Raw genomic sequence first — 21,951 nt, 5'->3', positions numbered from 1 at the left:
TTTGTCATCCTCTGCCATCCTCAGTCTGGTTCAAAAACCATGAAGATGAGCACTTCCAGGATTGAGCATTATCTGCTATCTTGAAACAGAGGGGATGATCCTCTCATATGCAAATGGCATCAGAGGGAAAGAGAGAAGGTAGAAGCTGACTGACTGACTGAGTGAGTGGAAGTTTGTGTTTAGAGAAGGGTTTAATTTAGGTTTTGAACTTTTGGTTTCCTCACACTGTCAATAAAAGAGCATTTGTTTTCCTTACCTTCCAACTATTTTATGTGTCTATATTAGCTTGACCTTCCTGTAAACATTCCTGTTCGTGACACCCCACAGGACATCTTTTGAATAAGTAAATGTTTAGTAAGTATATTAGATAAGGATCACTTTGCAAGTTAATATTTTCTTCCCTAGACATTTTACTCATCACTTAATCAAATTAATTTAATGGTGTTTAGATATATTTGTCTTATCAAGTATTCAAAATTACAAGCATAAAGAATGCTATGAAATTACTGATTTTTTTAACCTGCTTTTCAGATAAAAGTACTACAAGCCAGACAATTACCACAGGAAATCAAACTGGTAAGCACTTTTTGTTTGGAACTGTGCAGTGTTTTTTGCTTAGTAATATCCACCCATTTCGTTATCAGAAAACTGTTTGTCCTGGCGAAACTTGAAGAAATCCAGAGTCCATCTTAGAAATATTGGGCACAAGGCAGAATTGGTAACTCCTAACTGCCCTTCACCTGGAAAAATGGGCCAATGCATTTCATGACCATGCAGAAAGAGAACATTTCAGATAGCCAATCCAGCCTATCCAGCATATGTTGGGAGGTAAGAGTGAGCTGGAACACCTGGAGAAAGTCCAAGCGAACATGGAGAGAACATAAATGTTCCACACAAAAGGCATCCCTGCCTGGAATAAAGGCCAGGGACCAAAAGCTGTGATCCCACAGAGCTCACAACCATGCCACCACAATGCTGTCTGATTAATACAGTCAACTAACAACTTTCTCAGCAATTTCACAGTGAATCACACATGCTGTCCCTTTATGGAATCTAGGTATGCAGTACTTGTGTTTCCACACAGTCAAGAACAGTTAAACTGAAAGAAAAATAAAGCCTCCCTTAATTATTGGTGTCATAGGGTAACATTTCCTTTTTTAATAGTTAAACAGTATATTAATATTATACTTTTTTAACTATTAAATTATAATATTCGTATAATAAGATAATGTATATTGCATATACTGTATACAGGGCAGCACAGTGGTATAGTAGTTAGCATTGCTGCCTAACACTGCTGGGGCACTGGATTGAGTTCCTGGAGAAGCTATCTCCATGGGTTATGTTCTCCCTTTGTTTGCATGGGTTTCCACCCACAGGCCAAAAACAACTGGTAGGTTAAGTGGTTTGTGATGTCAGAGTGAGTACAGTATGTGTAGGTTTGTGTCTGTGTGTGTGTGCCCTGTCCTGCACTGGCATCTTGACCAGAGTGTATCCTGCCTGTTGCTTGCCAGGACAGGTTCATTGGCTTCTGGGAACATTGGCCCTAGATGTGAGCTTGTGCCCTGTGATGGAATGGCATCCTGTCCAGGGTGTGTCCTGCCTTGTACTGGTTGATTACTGGGAAAGACTCTGACTCCCCAGTGACCCTGTATTGGATAAAGCAGTTTGAAAATGGACTGAATACAAAATATATGAGGTTCTGTGTAAATTGGAACTACAAAATAAGAAGTATAAAATATAGAATGAAAGACAAAAGAATGAAAGAAGGAATGGGAGGGGAGAGTGAGGCCTACCAGGGAGCAAAGTGCCTTAACAAGACATTTAAATTGGTGGGTCTCAGAGAAAACAGACACACAAAGCACAGCCATAAGCTAAGATCTAAGGCCAGACATAAGGGATAAGCCATAAGCCGAAGCAAGGATTGTTTGGCTAGTGGGATTTGCACACCCCAGGTTATTGGGAATTAAACCAATAAGAAACATAAAAAGGGGCCTAAGGGTGGAACACTAGGCCACAAACAAGACCACTTTCTCAGGTGATGACTGCTCTTCCCTTCCATCAGGTAGAGGATCTTGGTCCTGTTCCTCCAGAAACAAAGCAAATTAAAAATGTGCAACCTGGAAGTCAGTATCCTGGATGGTGTTAATCATGTTCTTTGCTTTTCAGTGAAATATGACATCTCCTCCACAACAAAAAACAACAGTTCTGGTAGGTATACTTTGGACTTGAAGTGAAGATGAAAAAGTGACTGTCACTCAGCAAACAATTAAATAAGAAAGGTTACAGTACAAATGAGAGGAAACCATTTAGCCCATCTAACTTATTTGCTAGTTAGTAGCTAATTGATCTGAGGCCGAGAAGCTCCATTTAAGTCCTGATCCAAAATTTCTCTAAAGAAACCAGGGTTGTGTCTTTAACAACATGCCTGCTGCATATACCCATAACCATCAGTGTAAAGCAGTGCCTCCTGTTCACAGATTGAAATGCACTTCCATATAGTTTCCACTTGTGACATACTGTATGGTTCATGTTTCACTAATGATACTGAGGTCTCATCCCAAATGAACTACACACTCTCTTCTCATGTTATCGGTTATTACCTGCAGAACATACCCTCTAATCATCATGAAAAGAGGAAATATAAAACCTCAGGTAAACTACAGTTTAAAGTACATTAATCATGTTCTTTGCTTTTCAGTGGTAGAACTCACATCCAACAGTGCAGGTAGGTAAAGTTTTGGGTTAGAATTAAACAGGGAAAACTGACTGTCCCTAAACAACAAAATGTTCTTGACAAAGCTCAGTACAAACAGCATACAAATGCCTGTCCAGAATTTCATAGCATATCTGAGAAATGTTTGGTTATTTTCTAGTATAGAAGAACATTTTATGATAATGCAAAGTCAATAACGATATGGTATGATAATGCTTTTCTTGTTCTTGCCGCTTGCTCCTGGTGAGGGTCGCTTGCTCAGTAGACCAGACTTTCCTTTCCCCAGCAATAGCCTTCAGCTCCTGCTGAGGGGTTCTCAGGCACCCCCAGGCCAGTTGAGAGATATAATCCCTCCAGCGTGTCCTGGGTCTGCCCAGCAGAGGCTCTACCACAACATCCTCCCAGGTTGCCAAGCTCCTCAAGGAGAGTAAGCCCAGCAGCTTTATGGTATAACCTTGTTTCCACCACTTGTAATCATGATCTCAATATCCAAAGCTCATGACCATAGCTGAGGATAGTGACATAGATCAACTGGAAAACCGATAGCCTCATCTGAAAACTTAGCTCCCCCTTCACGCCACTGTTCAGTACCATGTCAGCATTACAACAGTCTCCACACCAATCTCCACTGCAATCTCCAAACCAAGGGCAAGCCACTCTTTTCTAAGAGAGAACCATGACCCTCATTTCTACACATCACACTCAGCTGTGAAGCTCTCCAGTGAGGACCAGAGTCAGTCAGATGAGGCAAAGAGGACAACATCACCTGCAAACAGCTGAGACGCAACCCTCAGATCCGCAAACTGGATACAGTCCAAACCTTGGCTGCAACTTGATATCCTGTCCATGAAAATAATGAACAGGAGAGGAGATAAGAAGCACCCTTGGTGGAGCCCAACACCCCCTTGAACTTGCTTGACTTAATACAAAGTCAAACACAGGGACCGAATGTTCCCACCTTCCCACAACCACCCCAGAGTACATGGTTGTAACCTTTCTCCATGCCAACAAAACATGACAGGAGATGTGGCAAAACTTTCTTCATCATTCCCCATGTGGGCACTGAAATCTCCCGGGGGGATTACAGAATCAGTAGGGGGCACCCTATGGGGCACTGCACCCCCTGTCTCTAATAAGGCAGAATACTCTAAAGAGTTGTTTGGCACATAAGCACAAAGTCAAATTTTTCCTCACTGCAGCTCATAGTCTCATTGATGCGACCCTCTCAACCACAAGGACAAAACCTCAACTGTGCTGCACTCGGCTCATAAGCATCCCCACACCTGCCCAGAGTGCCTCATATGGAGTATGAGAGGGGCGTGTTCATTGTGGAGGCGGAGCCCAGGACGAAGGGCGACTCATTACCTGATGAGTCACAGCTGGACTGTCTTAGCCTAATGAACAACAGCCGTACAGGCACATTGAACACCCCTCCAAAGGGATGAGCAGCACCACGCCACCCGTTTTCTTTTTTGTCTGTCCCGCCATGCGGCTTCACCGGGGCAGGCTGTTCCTTTTTTCCCACCAGTTTTATTTATTTTGGCCTTGCGCTCCCTATGTGCTCCCAGACTGGACCCCGCTAGATAGGGAATAGTCCAATCTGCTTCCTGCCGCCATGCAGGGTTTTTTTCCCAGGCTGGACCCTGTTAGATATGGTAAGTCCAGCCTGGGCGCCACTCTGCACCGATGTCGCGCAATTTTGTATTTTTTCCTTTTGGTTTTCGCTTCCGTCATACCGGTACCTCCACCCCCTCACGGGCCGTTGCCAAGTTACCGATATTCACTGTGGCTCCTCCCACTGCTGCACTGCTACATGAGAAACTCCAGAGGAGAGACCACTCTCATTTGAGAAGTTTGTTACTCTCTCTTAATTACTGTGAAGTTCAGCATCCCTTGAGAACCGCATGTTCTTTATCACTCTGGCGCACTTCGAGATGTTTTATACCTTCACTACGCTAGGGACCCAGCTGCACTACCTGACATCTTGGTGTGTGCATTAATAGATACTGTACTCCATACAAGCCTGGGTTTCAACAGTTTCATTCACCAGCATCCACGCACAATGATGACTACAGGGCTTTGCACTTAATAGGTTCTTTCATCACATGACTGGATGAAAGATTCTAAAGGGGAACAGTGAATATATGTCAACACTTTAAGAAGGGAGGTTATCAGAAACCCACATGAACATAGGAAGATCTCACTGACTTCAAACTGCAAATGCCACAGTCTGGAACTGAACCCTGGACCCAGCTGTGATACAATAGTAATGCTAACCACCACCCCATCTGCTTTGTCATCAGATCTGAAATGATCTCTTGTCTAATTTGTCACAGGTCAAGCAAAACTACACAGTATGTTAAATAACGTGAACTTTGCAGCTATTCGGATGCATTGTAGAAACTTTGTGATGAATCAGTGTCCCATTCAGGGGAAGAATTGTTTTCAATCCACTCAGTGCTACAGAAAATGGGATTAGCTCTGGAATATTGAGCCTCTAAGGTCAAGCATTTTTGTAAGAAAGCTTGTAATAAGACTTTTTCATGAAAGATGCAATATTGTCAAATTGTGTGAAACTGTAAAACTAAGTTCTAAAATCTATTCACTGAACAAATAATGCTATACAGTGATGAAAACATTAATTCTTCATGAAGCAGATGTAGTAATATCTGAATAGGCTCTTGTTTTGTTGTGGACCTAATGGCCTTGGTTTCTTACCAAGTATGATTTCTGGTTTGGTTTTGTTTTCTATATTTGTTTGACATTTTGTGTTTTAGTTTCACACTGTGACCAGAAATGCCGCATATACACCATGTCGTGTTCTTATAATCTAATACTCAATATTTATTTTCTTGATTTTCGTTTGCTATTGTATTTTTATGGAGAATGTGGCTTCATAAATGTTATTATGTCTTTCTCTTTGTAGGAATAATCATTTTAATTGCCCTAATTATTGCCATTGTCCTTATTATGGTGACAATTTATATTATACGCCTAAAGACAAGGGTGAGTACAATTACAGAGAAAGCTAGTTTTCTTTAACTGTAATGAGCTGTATATCTGTTATGTTGTACGAGGTTCTGCTATTGGAGTAGTCTGGGACAGCTTTAAGCAATCTCAATGTATTAATTAAATGTATTAATTAAATGTATTTATAAGGACTGTCATTAAGAGATTAAGTGTTCACACTGTGTGGGCACTTTCAATTAAGTCAACATTTTATAAGCACAAAAAAGTTACTACCTGGCAGCAAGAATGAAGGAATTAATTTTTATGAGGACGTTTGACCTTTATCACTTGGCCTGTAAGACTGCTTAGCAACGACACTAGCTCATTAAGTTTAAGGTGTATGTGACTGTGGCCTTTTCTAATTATCATCTTTTGGGATTTGAAATTTCAGAGGTACTCGTTTGATTTATACCACAAAAGTCCTGAAGATGCAGGGATTCCTTTGAGCTCTGTGGACAAAGATGGTGCATGTGAATCATTTTCAACAAGAGGTAATTTCTTCATTTCCTTTTCTTTTTTTTTTTACAACAAAGCTGTTAAATGCAGGAACTTTGAATTTTATTCAGATCAATTCACTCCAAAAGATCTATACATCTGTTTGAAAATGATCCTTCTGTCTGCTGAATTTCAAATCCTCAAGAGAGATAAATGATGAATCCATCAACTGAATTTGCTTTGTTTTGGATATGTTGCATGTTCAGTTTAATATTGAACTAATGCTAATTCTGAAAAATATTTCATATTTTCATTTAAGAGATTTCCACACTTAACTACATTTGCTTGGGGCAATTGCTTGGTGGTGTTTTTCTAGTCAAAATGGCTAAGCTTAAATTATTTTATGGTATTTTAATTGTCCTTCAATACACTATTCCTACACCAGGAATATGGTGTAATAGAAATGACTCTGAATTTCTGACCAGAGGACTGGTCTAATGCTGCTGTTCTACCCTTCGTCAAAACACCTCCCTCAGATTGTTCCAGTAAAATTTCCTGCTGTTTGGAAATATACTCTCCAAGTTGTTACTGTAAATGAGAGTTTGTTTTCAATTGACCTATCTGATTAAATTAAAAAAAGCAAAATGTCATGAACATCACATGATTTCAATTTTCCAAATACCTCAGGAAATGTAAATGCACACCATGACAGCAACGAAACCCTCGGTTCACCCAGGGACCCTTCATCAGAGATGGGTCAAGAGAAGCCAGGCAGTGAGACAGAAACCAAAGGTATGTCATGTGGTGGAGCAGATTAGTAAAACTACAATTTACTATAGTCTTTAATTACTCAGAAAGGAAGATTGTTTTGTTGTTATTGATCATGAATTGCAGAAATTGTTATCTCTTAGTGATATTCTTAGTGTATTCTGATAGTGATAATAAGCAATGTGTTTTGGGGATAAATTAAATGTGCTGGCTAGGCTAATTGGTGTGTCTCTAAATTGCTCCTGTGTACTTCTGTGTAAAAGACTGGAGTCCGGTCCATGGTGTAATCTGGCCTTGTGCACTTTGATTCCAAGAAAGCCACCAGGTTGCCACAACCTTAGCAAGTTATATGAAGCTTTCTGGTAATAGAGGGTTATATTTACAGTAATAATTAATTAAAATATTGTTTGTCAAATAATTAGGTATATTCTTTCAGTGTTGCAAATCTTTGAAAAGTGTTGCAGTAAATATAATGTCTATACAGTGCCTATAGAAAGTCTACATATCTTTTCTAAAGTAACACATTTTGTGGACTAACAGCCTGAAATCAACACATATGGTTAAATCAGAATTTATTTTACCTTTTGTACACACTGTAATGCACTACCTCCAAGTTAAAAATGAATGTTCAAACATTCTGAAACGTAATTGCACATAAAAACCTAGAAAACGGGGTGGCTTAGTGTACACAGCCCTGAATCAGTATTTGGTGGAAGCACCTTTGGCCTGAATTACAGCCCTAATTCTGTTTGGACAGGTCTGTACGGACATAGCACACCTTCAATTTGCAATGTTTGCCCATTCCTCTTTACTGAACAGTTCAAGCTCAGTCAGCTTGTGAGGTTACTGTTGATGGACAGCAACCTTCAGGTCCTTCCACAGATTTTTAATGGGATTGAGGTCAGGGCTCTAACTGGGCTGCGTGAAGACATTTACCTTTCTGTTTCTGAGAAACTCCACTGTTGCATTGGCTGCGTGCTTTGAGATGTTGTCATGCTGAAAGGTGAATTTCTGCCCCAGTTTCAGCTTTCTTGAAGGAAGCAGGTTTTCCTCATGGACTTTTCTGTACTTTGCTCCATTAATTTTCCCTTCTATCCTGACAAGTGCCTAAGTCCCTGTCAATGGGAAGCATCCTAGTAATATGCAAAGGAACAGGTAACGGGTTTATTCCATGCTGAAAAGAAAAGAAAGGAAACGCAACGTTTTGGCTGACATGCCTATGCATGCTGACACAGCTACCTACTTGAACTAATTCATACTAGTAATATGATGCTACCATTCTTAGCAGTAGGGATAGTGTTCTCTGGGTGATGAGGTGTGTTGGGTTTGTGCAAAATGTAATACCTTGCATGTAGGACAATAAGTTCCATTTTAGTTATGTCAGATCACAAAACATTTTGACACGTGTTTGCAGTATCACTTAATGCTTTGGTTTTATTGGGGATATCATTATCACAAGCACACTTTGACTGTCAACGAAGCATTTTTAGGACCCTATGCAGACAGTAGAATCCAGAAGTGAGTGAAACAGACAGAAGTGAGTGAAACAGACGATGAGGAACTGGGCAGGTTGACGAACAGGGGGGTGTGATGATGGTGCACTGGTGCTCAGGCGGGGCGTGGTCCAGGCGAATGAGTCCGAGGGAGTCCAGGGGGAAAACCGGTGCGAAGTCCAATATTCCAAAAAAACAGGAAATTCAAATGACAACACGACAAAAGTTAAAAACCAGAGCGGGATCTGGTGAAGGGTCAGGGAGATAAAAAGGGGTAACGGGACCAGGAGCTCCAAGTCCCTGACTCAGCTGGGTCCTCCTTATGGTTGAAGGACGTAAGGAGACATGGTGGTAGGCGGGCCTCCGGGCATCCGTCTTCCAATGCAGAGCCTGGAATAGAGTGAGCATCTGGCTTTTAAGGTGGGCTGGATAGGAGGCAGGTGCACAAAATCAACTAAAATGTGAAAGAGCCGGAGCGTCCTTAAGGGGGAGGGATTACAATCCTGACATTGACCAGCCATAAAAGCCTGTAGCTCTTTCAAACCTTTCATTGGCCTCTTAGTAGCCTCTCTGATCTGTCTCCTTATTCCTTGTCGTCTAGTTTTAAATAGACAGCTTTATCAAGGCACAGGCATATGTTAACCCGACTCTTCCAGATCTTTCCCGCTTTCATTCTACAAGTCACGTGATACAATTACATCACAGAGTGCTGCTGCACTTCACTACATATCACAATACGTCAAAGCAAAATGTGACCACGTGATGGTACTGTGCACTGACTTGACAAATATGGAATAACAAATTGTGAATGTGGTTTACCTCAAAATTAAACATCAAACCCCCATAGAGAAGTCCGTATGCACCAAACAAATGTTTCTAAGCAGAAATTAGAACCAGTGTCTAACTCTTTGCAGCTAGTTCTATGGTTGCTTTGTCATTCCCTCGACATTAATGTCTTTTTTCTATTCTTAGTTTCTGTTTTTTTTTTCCAATTTGTGGTTTTCCTGGCAGCATTGCCAAACCTTCGTGTTAGTGTCTCAAACCACGACCTCACTCCTCTTGACATAAAAAATGGCTTAATACCAACAGTATACTGCGATTTTAAGAGGAAACCCCGTTCTTATACATTTTAAGATAATTTATTTAGCTTTTGATTAATGTTAGCACAAGAGAGCAGAAAATATCATTAACACTTGAAAAAAATGATTTTACATAATAGTGCTATTAATCATATAGTGCTGAGACTCAATGAAGAGAGGTAGGTTGGGTTAATGTTCTTTTTATATGTAATATACAGCGGTAAATTGGATCAAAGTGTAAACATTTATCAGTTTAACTGGAAAATATGACTGTAAAATGTGATGAGTGGAATATTTAGAAAAGTGTTCAGACGAAATAATTATGATTCATACTTGCTATAGTCTTTTCATTGAACAACATTTCTCATAGTTTTCGTCAAGCATGTAGGATGAAATTTGTAGTGTAGCAAATTTATTATGACAAAAATTGCTCCCATTATTGTTTCCTTTTGCCTGAAAATACAAACCATTATGGCAAATAAATACCGGTTTATTAAAAACAGCTTATTTTACTGAAAATATGTATTTGTGGTCAATAAGAGAGTAACACTACACCTGGCATTTTCGTCTTATGAATCATTTAATGACCATTTTTAGCTCCTTTCGGTTCCTTTTTGGTGTGGTGGTGTCTAAATCTACTAATGTTTTGGGAAACTAGACATGACAGCTTTTCTCTTTTTTGAGAAATGTATCAAGTGTAGTACATTTAAATCCTTTGATTCTCTGATTTGATTCTCTTTGATCCTTTGAAGGAGACATTTTTGGAATTGTATTCTTTGGAACACTTTGAATTCCTCAGAGCTACTTTCTTAAAAAGAGGAGACGTAAAAATATCTTGTGGGCAACATGAAAAAATAATCTGGAAACATTCCTCTGTTCAGTGTAGTCTACAGATTCATCATTTTGTTATTGTGATTTAATGTCTCCACAAAAAGTTCCCCATTAGTTGGCAGTTCAGAGCTATGCAGATTCAAAAAGCATAGAATGTTTTTAAAACCTGCCTAGAGCACTGAAAGCAAATCAGGCATGTAAGAACTTGTTTGTTATGGCCAGTTGTATTTCAAACTGGCCAGTTGCAATGGGTCATGTGTCTTCATTTCTGGGAATTTTTTCCACTTCCAAGAGTGGGTCCAGATTAAGCCACTGCAGGGTGATGACCACAATATAAATTCAAGCACTTTTTTATTTGGATAAAAGTAAAAAAACAGAAAATTATTAAAATAATACAGTTAATCCTTACCTTTCTTAAACTTCACCCTAATGTTTGGAGTAAAGATAAAACTAAAAATTAGAAGAGAGGCATTTTATGGCTTGAATACAATTTACCTTCAGATTTCTTATTTGATGCATATATTTTAAATGCACCCTGAAGGTTGTTACATTTATCGGTTATAAATTAAAATATTACCATTCAAAATAATATTTTTATTGCCATTGAAATTGTGTTGAGATCTTTGAAAGTACAATCCTGGTATTTTATTTCTTTGTTTTGCATATTGCTTTGGTCAATTGTGAAACACTCAATACTTTTTAATTGACAAGATTTTAAAATCTTTCAGACAAAACTTTGCCTATTATTGCATGTTTCTTTCATACCCACCCACTCCACCTACTTACTGCTATATCGTCATTAAAGGAAGTCCTGGTTTGGAAAGTACATGGCTTTGCATGCAAGCAAAACACAGTATGAGCTTAATTAAATGTTTTATCTTACTGTGCTTAAGATAAGATTGACTGGTAACGTGCATCATCCTTATAAAATTATTCTTGAAACTGTTGTGTAGGTTAGTACTCGCTATTTAAATAAATAATTCAGTATTACTCGATTTTATTTTTTCTCACACTTCTAATGTCAAAGGATGTTTGATCTACAATAACATCAGCTACCTTTAAAGTGTACAGAATTCAGTGTGTTCATATCTTGTTAAGGAATTTTTCCCATTGTGCATGAAAAGATCGTAAGGTAAAATTGTTCTTTTTGAATTAGTAAAATATTTGGGGATTTTAACCATACAAGTTTTCAATGGGGGGAAAAAAAGTACTGTTTACTTTATATCACATATAGACTTATTACTATCAGAGAGCAAATTTTAATCTTATTTGCTATTGTACTTATAGGTGTAGTATTGCTTCTCATATGAAGTAATAGGGGTTGTTGATGTGTGTTTAATTTGTGTAACAGTGTCACCACCTTGCAGCCTAATGTCATGATTTCTCAGAAGCTAAGCAAGGCTGGGCATGGTCGGTACTGGGAACATCCAAAGAAAACTATACTGCAGCTGCCAGTGGTGCTGGTAACCAGTAGGTGGCACTATTTCCTCTTGACCACAGTTTCCAAACCAGTGCCCCAGTATGGTGACAATGGATGCTCTGTTGCAAGTGCTTTTCTTCAGATTAAATGTGATATTGTGGTACTGACTACAGGATCACTGCCCTTTTTACAAGGGTGGGGGTGTTGACACCCATATCTAAATTCTGAGCTTGTACAATCTGGCCACCCTAAAGTTCTCTCTTGATTCAGTTGGTGAAGCAATTCCTCACTTCCTCTGATCTCAAGGGTGCTGCGCTTCAATGATGGATGAATATATATAAGGTTCCTCTCCTATATTTAGTGCCCTGACATCCTTTGGGATGAGAAATACTACATTAATGCAAAGTGTTATTTATTAGTCCATTATTTTCAGAAGTCTAAAGTGATCAGCACTGTACTCCATGCTGTGCTGTATGCTATAAAACTGCATTCCTGTTGAAGCAAATGTCATTATTGAATTGCCTTATTTGTTACCTTCACTTTGCGCTGTTCATGCAAAAATCATGGATTAGCTCTACGAGTCTGTGTATAAACATGCTAAATATGAAGTTTAAAATCTGCGTGTGATTTGCCTGTTTTATTCACCCAATGGTGGTGAATAAAATGGGAAAATTATGTCCCATATTTCTCTCCCTTGGGCATACTGCTGTTTTACGAGTGCTGGGCCTGTGGCTAATGCCGATATTGTGTGCAGTTTTACTGTGTCCCACTGATCCCTTCATGACAGTTTGGAATGTGTGGTTTTTAAGGAGGAGGGTCTGAATAGGTAGATCAGAGGAGAGGTCGCTGTGCACTTGCCCTGGGAAGAAAGGGTCGCGTCCCCAGATTAAATGTCATACCTTGAGACGGAGACCTCCAGGTGGTCCTGCTGACCCATGCTCTGGCTGGCTCCGTGCTGTGTTCTGTGCTGAGCCTGTGGTCTGGAGGGCTGTGCTCAGACTCATCACCGAGCCCTCAGTGTCTTTCTTACTGGGTCCTTTTGTTCATCTGCTGACCTGCTTGTTTTCTCTGTGCTGTGCTGTCTTTTAGCCAGACAATAGGTCCCACAGTGTAGCAGGAGTCTAGAGTATTAGACAAGAGCCTGGTATTTTTCTACCGGCCTGTCTGAAGAAATGCATATATTTATATGTTTAGATACAGAATCCATCGAACTCCACAAACATTAATATTGTCATCATCCCTTTGCATTCATCGGGGTTTTTATTTAATTCACATTTGGAAAGAATATTTTGGTGTTTTATATCAAAAGTATTCTAAAATTTGTTAATAAAAGTAGAAAAAAATTACAAAAAATATTTTACATATTTTTTCATAAATCTAAAGCCTTGGGTAATACAATGTTTGATTGAACATATTAATGACATCTTTTAAAAAAATATTAGTCTGGCATTCAGTCTTTCCTACTATTTGTTCTTAGAAACAGTTATTGAAATGTAGATATCCCCATCCTTCAATTTGTTTGAATGTATTTATTTATTGAAATACAATTTACGAATTTTCACTGTAACAAAGTGTGCATTGTAACACACATTATGTGTTTTGCAGTAAATACATTTAAATCTTTATTTTTTTTTATAAACCAACATGCAAATTCTGCTTATCAAGTATTCACTTGATCTAGCGCATATTATATTCACACTTAGAACAATATTCACATTTAGAGCTGAAACTTTCACCATGCCTTTCACCTGAATCAACTGTCACATTGTGTGCTTCCAAATCCAGAGGTCACATCTAAGGGGACATTCTCTTTTTAGTGAGTCTTTCTTTCTCTCACTTTTCATCTGTTTGCAACAGCAGTGCTGTGGGCTTACCTGTAAAAACTACCTTAACTCCAGCCTGTTGTTTAATAACAGTAATGGCAATTTTACAATTACCTAGTCAAGAGCAAGACTGATCATCTCATTAACACTAATTACAGATGTGAGGACTTGGCCTTAGAAATCAAGGAGAAAGAAATGTCTCCAATGAGAGGTTAGAGCATAGTGATGGGCATTGTGGTGCAGGGGCAGATTAGTAGTAGCCTGCAGCCACACTCCAGTGCCTCAGACTCACTGTAGAGTTATATCCTCAGTGCCAGGAAACTATCATCCTTCTTTTCCTTATTGGTTCCTGTCTTGCTAATAGTGGAGTGTTCACCTTTCCCACAAGTAACAGCTGCTGTGTGGGTTCCAAGTCCACCACAGGTCACTAATCATCTTTGGCATCAACCTGGATTTTCAGCTGTTTTGTCATCCTTAATAGACCAGGCGTCTGAATAGCAAGAAAAATGCAAAGATAGCGTAAATATCTGCAAAGGGGATGTAAGGGGATCTATCATCACAAAATGATTGAAACCTATCCTATTTGTGAAATTACAAAATGATGTACATTATGCACATTGTTTAGATGTAGGATTTTATTCAAATTAAAACTAAGACCTTCTAAGGGAACGATATGTTACAGTCAGTTTTGGCAAACAGTAATGAGAAAAGAAGAAATGTTGATTGCAAAAGTATTTAGATCCATGAATTAAATATTGGATGAAAGCACCTTCTATTTGTCCACTCAAGGACTTCCACTTTCTTATTCTTAACCCACTCCCATGTAGCAGTGGTCTGGTGCTTTGCATCATTGTCCTGCTGAAAGGTGGAATTTGGTCCCATCTTTTGGTCTGAAGCAGGCCGCAGCTGGCAGCTGTAAGATTTGACAGTGCTTTGCTTCATCTGGGTTCCCATCAGTCTTGACAAGCTTCCCTGACTCTGCTGATGAGAAGCAGAACTAGAACTTATGGCCGCCGCCACCATGCGTGATAGTGGAGATGGTGTTGACAGGGTGATGCACTATGTTGGATTTGCATCAGATTTAACACTTTGCATGTGTGCCAGAAAAAAATTCTAGTTTTATCTCGTGTGACCACAAACCTTTTGTCACGTGTTTGCAGCCACTTAAATGCTTTGTTGCAAACCCCATGAAGGATCTGAGATTATTTTTATCCTCTACCATGCAGGTCAGCTTTGTGATAGGATACACATGACAGTTTTTAATGATTGGCTTTACAGTGCTCAAAGGGATATTCAGTGTTTTTTATACTGTACCTTTCCCCTGATTCTGTGCTTTTCTGCAACTTTATCTCTGAGTTGGTTTGAGAGCTTTATGGTTGAATCTTTGCTTACAATTGACTACCTGACTGAGGGGCCTTACAAAGAGAGGTGCATTTATTGAAAAATCAAGTGGACCACTACTATTGCACACAGACAGAGGCTACTCAGCTCATTGTGTGGTACTGTAATTTAAAGTAATTGTGTTCTCTTAATTTAGGTCGGACACCAGAAAAGGGTTTGAATACTTAATTAAAAAATCATGACTTCCATTTCTTTCACATAATACTCTACAGTATTTACTTCCATTTCTTTGAATGTGTAGATTAGGTTGTGTATATACAGTAACACATATTAATACTTCAAAGGGCATGACTGCAAGTTTTAAAACAACAAAATGGGAAAATTGTGTAGAAGTCTGAATACTATTGCAAGACACTGTATAATCAATGTTAAACCTTGAGCTTGCATATATACTCTTACTTTTGAACATTGTGCTGAATTTCAAGTATTAATGGAGAGGCACTTGTGACATTTCCTTCCTGCGTTTTTCTTTTTTCTTCCTTCATCTTCTTCTTCCTTGTTATACAGACACTCAAGAAATCCTATTGGTACCCTTTTTGCTTTTATTGCAGAAGAAGAGAAACCAGAAAAGGATGGTAAAGAAGGCAGTTTTGGCTCCCAAATTCCCCTCACCGTGTTGGACGATATAGAACTCAAACTGGACACAAATGATCCTGACACAACGCAGTCCAGCAAAACATCCATTGAGTCTCTGGGAGACCAGCCAAATGAAAACAACAACAATATTTTAGGCAACAGCTTGACAGCAAAAGGTTTGTACAACCATTTCCCAACCAGATTTGTAATGCATGTTGACTTGTGGCACAAAGAAACACAGGGGACCTGTTCTACACAAAGGGCAAAACAGAAGATTTCCATGCTGAGTCCGAGAGGTTTTTACACATTTTCCTCTTGTTCTGTCTTCCAAACAACAAACACCTCAGATGAGAAAGGAAAATTTGTGATCAAATTCTTTCTTGGTTTAGGTAAACTGTGGTAGCAGACTTTATTTGGTTGTTCTAAGAAAAAGAAAGCTGTATGAGCACTTTGCACTTACATTCTGACATTTGTTCTTTTGTATGACTAAAAATGGAATTTAGATTGAAAATGAAAGGTATTAGATGCTGAGTATATATGTTGTATGTATGCAGTTTACATAAACATTACAGTATCGTACTGTAATGTATTCTAGGTAACGGGTCTCTGGCAAGCTTGCGTGCTGTGCTTGTAAATATGATATGCAAGGATTTCTGGCAGATGTGAATATTTGCCATTTTTGACCAGAAAGGGGTCATGTTCCACATGTCTGATGAAAGAAATGCAAATTGTTTTGTCTTTTAAGATTCCAGAAATCCATGGCATGTGGTAAAGAGTTGACAGTGGAATTTTCAAACTTTCATGTGTGAAGTAGTTTTGCAGCTACTGTACGTTGCTTGCTTACCATCTATGAGAATTTAATGGTCTTTATGGTCTTTAATGGAGGATGATTTTGATAGAGATCACCTGGCCTATGCCTTTGTTCAAAGTGACATAAATCATTTGCAGTAAGTGATACAAAACACATTATAAACACCAGAAAGAACAGTTCAAATTACAGAAGTATTACATGACACTGGTAGAGTGTCGTTGTTTTTCTTTTACTCATGACCAAAATCGTCTAAAAGCTAAAAGCCTAAAAATCGTCTCTGTAACCTGTTTTCCTTTCAATTGCCACAAATAGAGTTAATAACAAAAGGTCGGGAGGCATGACAACTACCAGGTTCAATCAGACTCAGCTTTTGATAATTTGCAATCACACCTGATGGCATTTCCTCTCCCTTAACACTATAAATACTGTAGGTGATCCTCTTCTCTCCCACACACACATCTGTCCACCTTCGCACCCTGGGTCACTCCTCACTCCCCATGGGATTCCCAGCCACCTCATCCTATGGCCAAGAGGTCAGCCCTCCACCAAGAGGGCTAGGCCACATTTTCACTACACACTTCATAATCCTTTCGGTACACTTAATTCTTGGGTGTAATTCCTAGTGAGCTTAATTTATTCAAGAAGATCATTTTTTTCACCAGTTCGTGTGAATTCATAGAAAAAGTGATAGGTGACAGGAAGGTGAGTCTCTTGTAGAGTACTGATTCTGTTGCTTCAGACTCCGCTTTACACTGTTTTTATTAATTTATATCAGTGAGGCCAGAGGCAAATCTCCAAGGTGCGTGAACAATAAATTAGATTGTGATTCTGTTAATGATAGTGGCTGCTCACTGCCTTCCCTGCATAGAGTTTCTTTGGACATTTATCTCTAGCCAGGTAAATGAAGCACTGAATTACGGGCAGTCTGTGTTTGTTACTTGTCCATTAAGTCGGTTACTTGCCCCCATGTCCCTGAATTGGAAGAAGCAAAGAGAAAATGAATGAATGGATGGAATTACAAACAAAGTGGCTTCAGGGAATGGGGTCAAAGGTCTTCAGACTCTCTGTGAAAATTTTCACGTTCAATAAAAATGTATTTGCAGAGGATGTCTTGACTGACCAGGTGCCACAATAGAGCAACAGAACGCTTTCTTAACAATCATGAAAATGGGTGGACAAGTTTCTTAGTGGTGTGATTGATTACAGTCACACCTTTCCTGCTAACACAGTATATCAACATCCACCGTCAGAATTGGTGAAAAGATGTATACTGGCTGCTCTGTGTCACTGAAACAGTTTTTTGACTGTGAGGCGTCTTAAGACACTGGGAACGTTTCAGTTTGGCAGTTGTGGTTGTATGGTTGGCAGTCAAAGCACTCTATTACTGTGCCTGAAGGTAGAAAATCTTTTTTTTTTTAACTTTTTATTTAAATTGAAATCATAAATATTTTATATTATTTGGCTATTTGTACTGCTCTTACGGTTTGCATATGTTTAATTTGAAGACTGTAAAAGTTCTGTAGACAAAATGCTGCAAATAAAACAATTTCCTGGGAATTCTTAGAGACCCAAAGGTAAACAAGTTACCATCCGATTTATGTGCATTTAGTGAACTCTAGTCGAGTTAATTTGTCTCTTTCCCTTCTGCTGAATGTTGTTACAGAAGAGACAGCCCCCAATCTGGAAGACACCTTCACTGAAATCTATCTAGGGCCGTCCATGTAAGAATCCCCCTGCTCTGCTGTCACCCGGTAAGCTCCTGCTGAAATCAATAGGATGCAGATCGTCATGCCTGAACTAAGTGCCAGAACTGTTAAAATTCCCTGAATGTATAAGGACAAACCAAAGAATGAAAAGTTACCTCCATGCATAATGTATTTTTGTATATCAAGCACAGATGAAGGAATATAACCTGTACAATTAAGACAAAAAATTAATTGTTTAATTTCAGTTTCAACCTGTTTTGTTAATGTACAATCTTGAATTTATATTATCTCAGCACCTCTCAGTCAGTGTGTCATTAGGGACAGGATATTAGCTTTGCACCTGGGTTTAGCCATTTCAACAGAAGCACCCAGCCAAAGGCGCATTTGAGTGGAATGCACCCGTCCTTAAACAACTGATGATAGGTGTAGAATGCTCACTCTGCTGTAGAACACTTCTTCTTCAGAGTCTAGGAATATAACCCCTCAAAGAATCCTGTTTATCTCTTTCTCATTGCTAAAAAAGCAATGCAAGTTTCTAGCTGTGCTGCCTGTAGACAAGAGTCACAACTACTGGCTTACCTTGGGGAAAATGTCCTGTTAAATTTCTAGTTCCCGTATTGCTTTCTAATTGATACAGATTTATTTCTCATGCAGTAATGATTATTCTTTTCTAATGATGACTATTATTTATTTATAATTTCCCCCTTTTGAAATCACTAACTTTTTTTGCCTCTCATTCATATTCACACTTGATAAGACATGATACTGTCTGTCTATGAAATCTGAGAATCAGACCTCTTTCACACTCTGAGAATTTTCACAACCCTGCTTTAGTCAGTTGGAGATATTTTTTACATATACTGAATCAGTAAAATGAATCAGTACTTCTTCAATGCATTTAAGAACAAATTGTTTCCTATAGTTTTTCAACTAAGTAAGCATATATTCGTTTTTATTATTATTAAGATGATTTAATAATAATTGACAGAATTCTAGTTCAGTTGCTGTAATCAAATACAGTATGTTAAAGATGCACTAGAGCATAATTGTAAGATGAGGGGTGATGTAAACTCCTATCACTTAAAAGTCCAACAGCTTACAAATGTGTCTGCCTGGAGATGGCAATAAAACATTTTGTTTCATACTGACAGAAGACATACTTTGTTGCTGATACTCTACATATCAGAGAGAAAAAAAGAGCTTCTAACAGTGACTGTTGTGAGCCCTTTAGTTGTGTCTGAAAAAAAGAAAATGCAGGTAGCAACTTGCCTTAGTACTTGCAGATCATTACTGAAGTATTTCATTGAAGTTTGTTTCAGACACCTTAATCAGAGGCTTGGCTTAATGGCAAATTGAACTTTATTGCAATCCATACATGAAAGAGCATATTTAGATGAATGTTTAGATTCTGCAAATTATTGATAGAAGCCTATCTAAAGCAGCACACTCAAAGAGCTATTTCTCCATAACAGCAGACTGTACTGAATTATTTTTTTTACTAGAAGTGAAATTGTGTTCACTTTTCTGGTTCATTGGTAAATGGTAATTTGTGTGTATTCCAATTCTACATTAAGTGTGTAACAGACTCCATGCAGTTTCCATTTAAATCAGTATCATATTAATATTTTTGAAAGTATCCTTTTCTTCAGTCATTTGAAACATACTGTAAATGTACTGTAACAGTTTAGAGAATAATGCATACAGCTATCTAGTGTGAAGAAAGCAAATATGTGTCTGACTGCAAAAGTAGAAAAGTATTTATTTATGTTTGTTACATACAGTAGATTGTATTGCTGTATATGTACAGTTTACACTTATTTACTTCCGCCATCAGTTCTGGGTTATTGTACAATTACAAAGAAAAGGAGTCTGTCTGGCCCATTTTGCCCCATCTGATTAGTAACAGCTCATAGATATAAAGGAGTTCATTCTACCTTTTCTCCAGAGAGGCCAGAATGTCAACCTTGGATGAATGAGTAGCTGCTTCCAGATTACCACAATCCTCTGTGCAAAACAATGTGTCCTGTTCTCACTTTTAATTGAATATATTATTAAATTGTAAGTAGTACTTTGTTGTCAAAGGAGTAATATAAACCTTACTACAGTATGTTGAATTTCTATCTGTGTAATGTCTTATTTCTGAGAATGCCTGAACATGTTGGGCTTGATTTCACAGGCATCTTTGAAGTTGTCTGTCTCTTCCTTGCTGATGCTATTACAGTAGGTTACAATAAGTACTTAAATGCACAGTACTGTATACAGGAATACAGTGTTAGATAACAGAAGCAGCCTTAAAACACATTTTAAATGTAAACTTTCACTTAAAATGACACTGAAACTGTTACTATAATGATTACTATGAAGAAGTCACTGTCACTCAAACACACTTCCAGCCCCAAGAAACACACAGAGGCTCATCAAGGCAGTAGGAATTGAACCCACGACACCAAAGGGCCAGCCACCCATCAAGGCGCCCTATATTACTGTAACAGGCACACACATAGAAATAAGCCCTGTTACAGAATAAAATGTATATGTATTAAACTATTTTAAATGTTAGAAGGAGTTTCAAATCCTTTTACCTTTGCAATTTGCTTCTATTTTTAATTTATTTTTCACACTTAATATTCAGTTAATCATACTGTAGGTCTATATTTAAAGACACATAATTGCTGTTGAAGTATTTGCACATTGTGCTGCAATGTTAAACTGAAAAAAAGTCATTATTCTTCTGCAGTTCTCTGGAATAAAATGTGTTCATGATATTATCAAATTCAAGCATTAAATCTTGAAGTAGGTATTGCAATCTGGTCTATGTGCCCAAATTAGCTGAATAGACTAATTTCCTTCTGTTGAATTAACAGTCAATCTCAAATGATTTGATATGCATTTGTAAATTGTAGTTCAGGTGGGTAGCTGGGTCAGCATGCGTAGGCTGCAAAGGAACAAGTAATAGGTTTCTTCACCTGAAACAGGCTCCACGGCCAAAACGTTGTGTTTTCTTTCTTCTCTTTTCAGCATGGGATAAACCTACAGTTGAACTTGTCCCTTTGTAAATTGTACTTTCTTATGCTATTCTTAGAGATTATTCAGACCACTGGATGGGCTTCCTTTATGGACCAATTCATTTTTAATGAGCTAAAGTAGAACAACAGCCATCAACAGAGATGAAGTCTGAAGCTCAGGCTCCTGGATGTTCTTCATAAGAATAAGGCAATACATTTGACACAAACCTGGCTCTATTTCTGCTTATTTTACTGTCCATGCTGTGGCTGGCTGTTGGTTTGATTAGTAGGGATGTGTAATGCAAGCTGGAGTGTCATGGCAGTGAGATTAACTTTCCTACCTGTCCACCTTCAGGACCAACAGCATGGGGATTAGTGCAGGGGGAAGGATGGCGGTGGATGAATGAATGAGGGCAGATACTGTATGTACAGATACACGCTTCTGAGGTGCCTGTAGCACAGTATGAGGCAGCAAAGTGACCATCTCTTCTCTAAGTATAGCCTGAAAAGTTGAAAAGTGCAATTTGCCACAAGGTTACAATTTCATCTAATTAAACCCATCAAACTTGTTTCTAAAGCTTAACTATTTAACAAAATTACAAAAATAAAAATCATTTTTTAAGGAAGTGATAAATAGTTTCCTCCTCTCTTGAAGACTGTCAAGGTAGAAATGCAGAATAACACTACCTGTTAAAAAGGACTGCAGTTGGTCTGCCCCAAAAACTATGCAGAACCTCCTAGTATTGGTGCTATACTGTATGTCCATAGAGTCCATCAAGATTCAAGATTTTGTTTGCCATATACAACAAGTGTATTGGAATGCTTACTCGTTCAGCTATACCCAGTAACAGTAGAGAAAGGGAAAAAAATAGGCACAA

The 21,951-nt window shown here is 38.5% G+C and overlaps 1 protein-coding gene across 1 annotated transcript in view; it reads left to right on the top strand.

Annotated features, from left to right (window-relative positions):
* Positions 1–21,951, top strand: part of LOC148841250 (uncharacterized) — a 47,277-nt gene that overhangs the window by 5,089 nt on the left and 20,237 nt on the right. The window contains exons 3-10 of the mRNA XM_088913649.1: positions 532–576; positions 2,170–2,211; positions 2,702–2,728; positions 5,643–5,722; positions 6,117–6,216; positions 6,848–6,952; positions 15,527–15,727; positions 18,026–18,113. Coding sequence (XP_088769775.1) covers positions 532–576; positions 2,170–2,211; positions 2,702–2,728; positions 5,643–5,722; positions 6,117–6,216; positions 6,848–6,952; positions 15,527–15,727; positions 18,026–18,087 — 662 coding nt within the window. The 3' untranslated portion in view covers positions 18,088–18,113. The remainder of the gene's footprint in view (positions 1–531; positions 577–2,169; positions 2,212–2,701; positions 2,729–5,642; positions 5,723–6,116; positions 6,217–6,847; positions 6,953–15,526; positions 15,728–18,025; positions 18,114–21,951) is intronic.

Source organism: Atractosteus spatula, chromosome 1 (genome assembly GCF_055471065.1).
Source record: "Atractosteus spatula isolate fAtrSpa1 chromosome 1, fAtrSpa1.hap1, whole genome shotgun sequence".
Classification (NCBI taxonomy): domain Eukaryota; kingdom Metazoa; phylum Chordata; class Actinopteri; order Semionotiformes; family Lepisosteidae; genus Atractosteus; species Atractosteus spatula.
This window is presented reverse-complemented; position numbering and strand designations above follow the sequence as displayed.